The sequence below is a fragment of the Agelaius tricolor genome, unplaced genomic scaffold (assembly GCF_023055355.1).
Source record: "Agelaius tricolor isolate 1412-34295 unplaced genomic scaffold, bAgeTri1.0.p SCAF_5, whole genome shotgun sequence".
Lineage (NCBI taxonomy): Eukaryota > Metazoa > Chordata > Aves > Passeriformes > Icteridae > Agelaius > Agelaius tricolor.
In genome coordinates this window covers 51,740,949-51,751,082 of record NW_027269265.1, presented here as the reverse complement: position 1 = coordinate 51,751,082, position 10,134 = coordinate 51,740,949, and the positions used below count along the sequence as shown (strand labels likewise).

The following is a 10,134-nucleotide window of genomic DNA, read 5'->3' as shown; positions in this document are numbered from 1 at the left end:
AGTCAGCCCTACCTCTCTTTCAAAAAGGACGTGTTGATACAAAGTGCGTCCAAAGAAGGGTAACAAGGCTCCTGAAAAGCTTCGAAAATGTGTAAATGTGTTTTATGAGGAGTGGCTGAGATGGGTTTGTTTAGCCTGGAGGAGGCTCAGGGGAGACCTCTTGGCTCCCTACACCTGCCTGAGGGGGAGGCTGCCGTGAGCTGGGGGCTGCTCTCTCCTGCTGTGTCTGCAGTGAGAGGACTCGAAGAAACGGCCTTAAACTGAGCCAGGGGATATTCAGATTACACACTAGAGGATATTCAGATTACACACTAGAACAAATTCTTTTGCTGTCAGCGTGGCCAGGCACTGGGAACAGCTTGCGCAGGGAGGCGGTGGAGTGGCCATCCCTGGAGATGTTCAAGGGATTTCTGGATCTGGCGCTGGGTGACACGGTTTAGTGGTTTACAGTGCTGTTTTGGTGCTTGGACTGGATGACCTGGGAAGTTCCGTCCCTGACGATTCCACGATTCCAGGAATATTTTTGTGCAGGCCAGCCCGCGCCCGGAACCACGGTGCGGCGCCGCCGTTCCCGCGGGGACGCCGCCACGCGCGGACGGCGCCCCACGTGAGGTGGCGGCAGGCGGAAGTGATGGCGGCGGGGGCCCGGCGGCGGCGCGGCGGCCACAAGCGGCGGTGAAGCGGCCACAGAGCGCCGGGGCCCGACATGGCGGCCCGCGGGGCGCGCCTCTGCTCGCTGCTGCTGCTGGCCGCACTGGCGGGGCTGGGCGCCGAGGCCAAGGTGAGCGGGGCGGGGGGGACGGGTCACGGCGGTGCTCCCGGTACCGGGCCCTCCCTCCGTCCGCCGCCCCCGCCGGGTTCTCGGTTCCCGCTGGTGGCCCCGCCTTCCCGGCCCCACTGCTGCCCCGGGCGGCAGTAGGGGAAGGAGAGAGCCCGCGGTTCGTGCGGGCGCTGCCCTGCCCCGCTCGGCGGAGCAGCTGGGCCCGCCGGCGCGGCCTCGGCGCCGGCCCCGGTTCCTGCGCTCTCGGTAAGCTCGTAGCCATTGTTGTCGCTTTGCCGTGGCGCCCGGGGACACCGTCACACAAAGCTACGAGTGGAGATGGAGCTGCCGGGACTGGGTGGGGCTGAGCTCCGCTCGGTGCCCGGCTCCGCCGCGCTGGGTGCGGGCACTCCGCTCCTGGCCCTCCCCGCTGCCCCCATACCCGGGACTGTCCCCGCGGGTCTCTGCGGCGGGCAGGGACACCGGGACTTCTACGGTCACAGCACCCGCGTTTGAATTTTCCCCAAAACCTGTGGATTTTCTTCTTTTTAACGGTAATCTGCGGTTTGACCCCTCCGCGGGGAGAGCAGGTTCGGTGTAGGATGTGGTACATGGGATTTGGATTCACACTGCTCTCCTGGGACCTCCCTGCCCTGCTGCACCCGGCTCTCGCTCCCCAGCACTGCAAGGACGTGGAGCCAGTCCAGGGGAGGCCATGGAAAGGATCACAGGGCTGGGGCACCTCTGCTATGAGGAAAGGCTGAGGGAATTGGGATTGTTTAGTCTGGAGAAGAGGTGACCTAGTTGGAGTACTCGAAATCCTCCCAGTACTGGAAATCTGTAAGAGAGATGGAGAAGAACTGATTATATGGGCAGGTAGTGTCAGGACAAAGTTTTACACTGAAGGAGGGTGGGGCTAGGTTGGATATCAGGAAGAAAACCTTCTCTGTGAGGGTGGTGGGGCACTGGCACTGTTCCAGGCCAGCTTGGACAGGGCTTTGAGCAGCCTGGCATAGTGGAAGGTGTCCCTGCCTGTGGCAGGGGAGTTGGAACTGGATGATCCCTTCCAACCCAGAGCTTTCTATGATTCTGTGCTAGTGCAGTCAGGGTTTCCCAACTGACCTGTGCTCAGTGTTACTCTGACTTGGCTGTTCATTACCAATACTTGTTCACACATTCTTTTGTATTGCCACTAGAAATTGCCTTGAACTTTAGATAAGCCACGTTTATCCTCTGTCTCTTGTTATTTGCTAAAATAAGCTTAGCATTCTTTCATTCCTTTTAAGCTCATCACTGTATCTGACAAGCAGCTGTCCTCATAAACTGAGTAGTTGAGCAATCAACATCAGCAATTTCTGCATGTGTGGGTATTTTTTGGAAAGAGGAATTAGCTTAAACTCCATTTTTCCCCCCTCAAGAATGCGTTTCTATCTCAAATAGCAGTGTACTTGACAAATTGCTCTACTCACTTAGTAATTCTGAAGTAATTCTTGTTCTTAAATTTGCAGGAAGTCTTGAGTAAGACTGTTCAGAGGTACTTGCAAGTAATTTGTGTTAAATATGTCAAGTCATATGTGGAGAATGCCTTCTGTACCCCTGATAATATAAATTACATAATAAGATAATTGGTTCTAAGTGTGTTGTTTGCTTCACTTTCAGAACTCTGAGGATGTCCGGTGTAAATGCATCTGCCCTCCTTACAAGGACCACTCAGGCCATATTTACAACAAAAATGTTTCACAGAAGGACTGGTGAGTGTGTGTGGCACATACAAAATGATAATAAATCTTACTGGTTAAAGCCTTGTTCTGTAGAGATTACATATGGATCTCCTGTGGTGGTGCCAGGACAAAGCAGAGCATTTCCATAACTTACTGCAGCTTTTATTTCAGGAGTACTCCAGAATTCAGCTCTAGCAAGGGACAAGGCTTAAACCCTCTAACTTTTGTTCTGTCTTCTCTTTTGGTTTGTTTGCTTGCAAGTTTAATTGTTTATTTAGACTTGGAAGTAGTAGAAGGGAAGAAGGTGATGTGTTTTGAATGCAGTGACTTGGAATGGTGGAATGGTGTAAAGGCAAGGGAGCACAAACCTGGAACTGGGGCTTGGGAGTGTTATCTTTGCTTGCTCTACTCTTGAAAACCATCCCATCATTTAGGAACTGTTGTTTCTGGAGTTTTGTGAGGTTCCAGTAGATTTTGCACTTTCTAGCAAATTGGAGAAGAAAAAATGCTGATATTAATATTTCTTATGTTCTCAGTAAGAGACTTTCTACTGCACTTAACCAACATACAAGATTTCTGCAATACTTGGGCAGTGTATTGACACAAGCTTTCAGTCACAGGAACAGCAATTGCACAGATTGTGCCTGGCATGAATTTTTGATTTTTGTAGCTTGAATGCTGCATTCTTCCACAGAGGAAAATGTATTTCTGCTTTCACATAAATGAGAAAAATCAACCCTTCCACTCCCCTCCAGACACTGTGAGGTGGCACTCAGCAGTTGCAGCTATGAAGAAATACAAACAAGGCAGAAGAGATGAGCTGGTGCCTGGCTGAGTGTTTGCAGCACTGTAATTTAGCCCAGTAAAGTGTTGAGTGCCAGGCTGCTGCTGTCACTTCAGGCCCTGTGTTTCACTCCTGCTGCTGACTGTGCCAGCACTGAGGTAACCAGGAGAAAGGTGAAACAGGATCCTGGTTCTCTCAGTGCTCTGCAGGGACCTGGGGGTCTGAGCTCTGAATAACAGCCTGAGTCAGCAGGTAGAGCAGCATTATCTAAGTTGTTGTTGGAAGCAGTTGTCTCATGGCAGCTGGGTTTTAATGCTGTGCTATGGAGAGCCCATAATATTGTCAACCACACTTTTCCACAGGGAACTGACTTACATGTGGTAATCTTTTAAGTCAAATGCTTTTTGCTGAAAGCTGAATGTTCTTTATTTACTGTCTTGGTGCTTAGAGAAACAGCCCATCTGACTTCCTTTTTTATTTCCCCAATGTCTGTACCTTGTGATGTCAAGAAAAAAGAAATTCAATTCATGAGTGTCAAAGAGAGGCTAATCTCCCTTCAGACAGTGAAAGGCTGGAATAAGGCTCTTTTGAGTATGGTGAAGAAAGAAGGGGAATTAGTAGCTGAAATTTACTTTTATCCATGATGTCAGTGTCAAATGATGCTTTGTGCTGTTTTCATATCCTTGGACTTGTTCTGCTAAGAGCTTTAATACTTTCTCTGAAAAATGAAGACATTGTATTGAGTTAGAAAGATCTTAAAACTTGTTTAGCAGCTTGTCAGTAGCTGAATTTCTCATTTAAGTGACATAATTGTGCTGTAGTGATTTATTTGTACCTGCAGTTTAGAACAACTGAACTTAAGCAAGCTGAGCTTCTCAGCTTCTGCAGCAGAGTGGAACAGCTCAGCTAAAGCCAGCTCTAAACTGACTGGGCAGTTTCTGTGTTTCCTCAGTGATTGTCTCCATGTGGTGGAGCCCATGCCTGTCCCTGGACCTGATGTAGAAGCTTATTGTTTACGTTGTGAGTGCAAATATGAGGAGAGAAGCTCAGTCACAATTAAGGTAAGCAGTGTAACTCTGTTGGCATATATCGAAGAGTTCAGCTGTTTAGTAAATATGTCTATTGTCTTTTAGAGAAATGGTATTTTTAAAGGGAAAACTGTTCTAAGGCAGCCTAAAATATAACTTTTTTTTGTAGTAGTTGTTCACAATCTTGAGCAGTAACAATAGCATTAAACTTTAGCTGAAGAAGTGAACCTGAGACCCTTTATTGAAATCTCCACTTCTGAGATCAGACTTTCCACCTTGCTAAAATTCTGAGTGTTCTAAGACATTTTGTCAAGCTTTGGGCTTTGTTTTCCTTATTATTTCGGAGGGCCTCTCATTACACAGCTGCCTAACTTTCTTACTATAAATTTTCTTTATCTGTGTTTGTACTAACATGTTTTGTGTGCTCTTCACATTCTTGTCCCCTTGGAGCCATTGAGGCCTGGATTGCTGTGAATAGACTGCAGAATGTCTTTTGGTTTTTGACAGCACAGACTTCTTTATTTTGGGATTTTAGAAGTTTGGTCTTTTGTTTTGCTTGGTGGCTGAATTCAGGTCTGTGCTAGACAAAGGGAGATCAGTGGGGGATGCTCCAAATTTGTCACCTGTTTAATGGCCAGGCTGGACAGTTGTCTTGGTGGAAGTGAGAGTTATAACACTGAATTGTTTAAAGAGGCATAGCCTAAGATTCTTTGCAAGGTCTCACTGTTTCAAGCTGCCCTAAACCTTTCTAATACCATGTTGTAGTCTTTTCTTTCTGAGTTTTAAATAATCTGCTGACACTACCAAAGATCAAACTTCACCTGTACTCATCTTTTGGTCCTTGCTGCTTGTTGTGAGAGTTGAGGGGGGAAAGTCACAATCTTGACATAAACTGTGCTTGCATTATGTAGGTGACAATCATCATATACCTGTCCATTTTGGGCCTGCTTCTTCTGTACATGGTGTACCTTACCCTGGTGGAACCCATCCTAAAGAGGCGCCTCCTTGGGCATTCACAGCTCATACAAAGTGATGAAGACATTGGGGTGAGTTCACCAGAGTCTTTGTGCACTTGGTTAGCATGGAAATTGGGATTGGTTGGTTGATAATTAATTATTTGGGGTGAGCAGCTTTTTTTGCCAGGCAGTGTAAATGCTTTTCCTGCTGGGAGAGGAAAAGAAAGGTGTGTGATGACTTCTGTGAAGTAACTCTTTCATTTTTCACTGGGCTGGGGAGCAGTGAGAGCTGCTTCAGTTATGCCAGCTCTAGGCACAGGTTGTTTTCACAGAGAAGAAACAGTGTAAGAATGGAGATAAGAATATGCAGGAGTACAGCTTTTTAGGAGTTATAATGATCCAGTCTTGCCAGGCATCATTATTATGGAAAGTGTTTACTGCTTAGATTGCTCTCTACAAAAAGAAAGTATGGGGGTTGCATCTTCTGTTGTTCCAGTTCGAGTTTCTTGATTGTAAAACTTCAAGAAGAAATTGCTATAATGAAGCAGAATACTAATGGATGATGAAATAACTTCTTAGTATACAGCCAGAAATCAGAATGTCACAGTATATTCTAACAGGTTAGAGGAGTTTTTCTTCAGAGAAGGGGAGCAGTCCAGTAGTGACAGGATTTTCTGTCATTACTGGCCTTTCCAGTCTCTAGCACTGGGTAATAATCACATATTCTTGTTATGAAATTAGGGTACATAATGCATAGCTGATAAAATCTATTATCTAGGAAAATGCTGAATTTTGAGTACTTGATTATCCCCTTAGCAAACAGAAACACCTTTCTAAGTGAAGATGCCTGCTGATTGTCCCACTACTTCCCTGTGTATTACATGTAGACATGTTTCAACTGTCTTTGTTTTGACAAAGTAAGATTTTCCCAGTCACCTCTAGGAGGATTTTGGGTTGAGTGTTTGTTGGATTTTTTTTTTTTTTTTTTGAAAGGAAGTATTTGAATGACTCTTCCTCTTTGTGCATTCTTATAGCAAACTGGGCAGCTCATGCTTGAATTAAGTGAGCTGGTGCTTGTGTGCTAGATCTCAAACAAATTTTTAGCTTAGATAAATTATCTTAATGGCTCCATGTGTGAGTGAGTCTTTTTACTGTAGGTGGAAGAAGTGAAATAAGTCCCATGGCAGAGTTCAGGTTAACTGCAGAATGAATTTACCTCAAAGTCTGGGTTCATCTTAACCAGTGTTATGTTTTGCTGTAGCTGTTCTGTGAACATAACATAATTTAAGGTCCCTTATGAATTATCCCATTCTTGCCTTCCCTCTTGCAAGTTCTTGATATATTCTTGTCACACTTCAAAAATACCATATCCATGGATTTTGTTTCTGAATTTCAAGGCAGTGTGTTCCCTCTTTGTTGTTGTCCATTGGTGGCAGTGTCAAGTGATGAGTGTAAGCCACTTCCTTGATTCTCTTTCCTCTTTAATTCATTTTTCCCCTTATTGTCTACTTAGAAATTGACAGTATCTGGCCTTGGAGCTGAGAATCTTGTTTGCCAGGAAGGCCAGTACCATCTAGACTGTCCTGTGTTCTCCCACCATGTGTTTTACACTAGCAAACCATGTGTTGCTATTATGACTTTTTTTTTCCCCTGTGAATGAAGTGCCCTGTCTCCTGTTAAATGCCCATTCTAGGTATTTCCATTTGTATCACTTTTTTTGGTGAGTTGATAGCTCTTTTGATCAGGGCTTGTCTGTTGTTCTCTATGGGAATATTTTTTTAGTGCTCATTGTGGCTTTGGGACTCAGAGCAATCATTTCAATAGTTCTCATTAATGATAATCTGTGTACAGCTTACAGTTGTGATTGAGCTGCTCTGCACAGTAATATCAGAAAGTATCCATTAATATGAATGTCTTCAAAAGTGTTCTGGAAAAAAAAAAAAGAGTGTGAAATGTAGGGATACAAAAAGACATTTAATATAGGACGTAATTATGTTATTTTTCCTTATGTGTAGGATGCTTTCTGATGCAGCTTTAGCAGCATGACTTTGCCCAAAGAGTTTAATAGCCAAATAAGAAGTTCAGTTCCAGCTCTTACTGTTTATAACTTGGCTATATTTGCTAGCAGAAAATAAAGCCTTGCAGGTACTGTTAGAAAACAGAGAGTAAACGTTAAACAAGCACTGGGTTCTTGTTGAGCTGTGTCACTTCAACAGCTGTATTGACACTGTGCTTTCAGACAGCTCAGCACAATAGGCTTAGTTTGGTAAACACCAGAGTGTGTTGGTTTGATATAGAAGCTGTGTGTGAACATCCTGAACTGCCTGGCAGGAGATGGCCAGGAGCTGGCAGGGAACCGACCCCAATTCAGTTGTGCATTCACCGCAGTCATGGGGGTGCCTGGGTCTGCTCTGGGCTGCAAATTGGGTGCAAGACTGCTGTGATCCTGGGCAGCAGGTAATTGACAGTACAGTGAAGTTTGGGAAGTCTCTGGAAGTTCCTGCCAATGAGGAATTGAAGTACGGTTCTAACAACTCAAAAACCTGCTTGGTCATCGTTACTGGCCAGCTTGTTGGGATATGTCATTTACCTTAAAGCAAGGCCAAACCCAACCAGCCCCCACCTGCTGTGGAGTGTTGCAGGCCAGCAGAGCTGGAAGCTGTGAGCAGTGACGGTGGTGTTTTGCCCTTGCAGGACCAGCAGCCCTTCGCCAACGCGCACGACGTGCTGGCGCGCTCGCGCAGCCGCGCCAACGTGCTCAACAAGGTGGAGTACGCGCAGCAGCGCTGGAAGCTGCAGGTGCAGGAGCAGCGCAAGTCCGTCTTCGACCGGCACGTGGTGCTCAGCTAAGGGGGGCTCGGGGGGAGCTCCAGGCGTGTGTGGACTAGTGCAAAGAGCTGACAGAAGTCTTCCTGATCCTGCCAATTCACAAGAGTTTTCTTGAATGATTTGTTATTGATTTAAAACAACCCCAACAAATTAAAGAAGTATTTGAGCTATAAAGGGATGTACTGGAGTGGAAGGAGTTTAAACAGATTAGTTAACCAAAAGCTTAAATCTTTATGTTTTCAAATGGCTTTTACTAACAAAACTGAAAAGAAAACAAACCCTAAGATACCTTGGGTTGCCACTGTGGTACATTATTTACAGTTGTGACTTTATGGTGGTTTTTAACTATATATTTCTCTTTACTATTTATGTGGTTAAAAAGTACCTGGGAACACAGTAATAACTTACAACTCACTAATCACTTTATGTAAAGATCTTTTGTAAATATACTTGGATTTTCTGCTGATTGATGCTAGGTACTGGAAATCAAAGTCTTGCGGTGTAGTTTTGGTCTCAGAGAATGAAACCCTGCTGACTGTGTTCATTTGGTTTCTTGCACTCGTACTTTCAAGATGCTTGTATGGATGGCAAGTGATGTCTGCAGACTTGAGGCAAAACATAAGTGGACACTGACTCCTGGAGCTGCATATTTCAAGTACTGTGATGTAGATAAATTCAAATGCAGTGCACATTCAAGGCAGTGTTGACATTTTGTTCTATTTTGCTTTAACAGCTTAATATATTGTAGGTGTATGATAGCTCTTATAAAATCTTTCCCTTTCTTTTCATGGGTAAAGTCTCAGGAGTTAGTATATGATGAAATATTTATTATAAAAATCTTCCTGCATTTGTCTGGATTGATGGTGTAAGGCACATACTTTCTCTAGCACCTGTCATCTTGGGAGTTAGGTGTATTTTTTTATCTGTGACTCTGTATTCATCTCTCTTCAGAGGTTATACAGTTGCTGGATGACTAACTTTCATATATCCCCTTTGGAATGTAACAATTAAAGATAAAACTGATTTTTGAAAAATGGATCTGCATTATCAGTTTGTCATCATTTTTCTCCCTCATTATGCTGCATGTAAATTCCATCTATAAAAGTGCTCCTCTAAACACGCTTCAGAGTAGAAATGTGCACTTGTTCAGTGATTAGGTAAAGAAAGGCTCATCAAATTGTTAATTGAAAGAAATTTTTAATCCCTGACTCAGATGTAGCTTGCATATGTAGTTGCATTATTGTGTGACAGTTTTCAGTTCAGTGTGGAAGGAGGTGGTCCATGGAAGAATACTCTGTTTCTGGGGACAGTTTTGGCTTGCTTACTCCATGCCTGGGGGACAGACAGGTACACAGCTTTCTTTGCATGCCAGTCCTGTAGACTTCCAAAACTGAGTTAACCTGGAGTGATTTAAAGCAGGTGGTGCATTGGTGGATTTACAGGATTCTTGCTTTAAATTGAAAAAAAAAATTGCACAAAGATTGCCAGGTCAAAAAAAATTCAGGCTTGGGTTCAGTTTTTGTGTTCAACATGGCCCCAGTGAGTGGGAACTTGTTCAGTTGGTACTGTTTGGTTACTGGTTATGACACTTAGGGTCTACTAAAGAAAGAGAATGTAACTTGTTTGTGGAATACATGCCTTGATTGTTGAGTATCCCAGTCCTGGGAGTTGTTCTACCTCTTGGCTGCCTTTCCTGTGAGGCCTGAAGCTGGTGTGGGAAGGGGGAAGTTGGCTACAGCACTGTGGCTCACACAGGGGCAGCAGAAGGTGAAGCTCTCTTTCCTTGATGGGTGACAGTCACAAGAAGCAGGACTGAATGTATATACATCTTTTGCTAGTAGAAGTATTTCTGATCTTACAGTTTTAAGCTAAAGTGGTTTGGGTTTGCATTTTTGTTTATGCTTTGATTGATAGAAGGGCCAAACCATGAGATAGTTCTAAGTGTCAATCCTGTTAAATGTGGAATTTTGAAGATGTGTCCTATTTTACTGCACCTCTATAATGGGACAGCTATATGCTGATATATGTAGCATCTAAGTACATGTATACATTGCAT

The 10,134-nt window shown here is 44.5% G+C and overlaps 1 protein-coding gene across 2 annotated transcripts; it reads left to right on the top strand.

Moving 5' to 3' along the window:
* The first annotated feature begins 594 nt into the window (after window positions 1–594).
* Window positions 595–9,114, top strand: TMEM9B (TMEM9 domain family member B). Of its 2 annotated transcripts, none has more exons than XM_071427938.1 (5): window positions 595–781; window positions 2,420–2,511; window positions 4,218–4,326; window positions 5,205–5,339; window positions 7,944–9,114. In XM_071427938.1, the coding sequence occupies exons 1-5, from the start codon at window positions 707–709 to the stop codon at window positions 8,097–8,099; spliced, it is 567 nt and encodes a 188-aa protein (XP_071284039.1). In that variant the 5' UTR covers window positions 595–706; the 3' UTR covers window positions 8,100–9,114. The 2 variants fall into 2 exon arrangements, with proteins under 2 accessions (XP_071284039.1, XP_071284040.1); XM_071427939.1 differs by lacking the exon at window positions 595–781 and adding an exon at window positions 882–1,027.
* The last annotated feature ends 1,020 nt before the right edge of the window (window positions 9,115–10,134 follow it).

Bases quoted from the DNA above. Each gene is read 5' to 3' on its own strand.
- TMEM9B (XM_071427938.1), top strand. From the start codon at position 707: ATGGCGGCCCGCGGGGCGCGCCTCTGCTCGCTGCTGCTGCTGGCCGCA. The intron at 782-2,419 runs GTGAGCGGGGCG...CTTCACTTTCAG, and splicing joins GGCTGGGCGCCGAGGCCAAG to AACTCTGAGGATGTCCGGTG. The intron at 5,340-7,943 runs GTGAGTTCACCA...TTGCCCTTGCAG, and splicing joins AAAGTGATGAAGACATTGGG to GACCAGCAGCCCTTCGCCAA.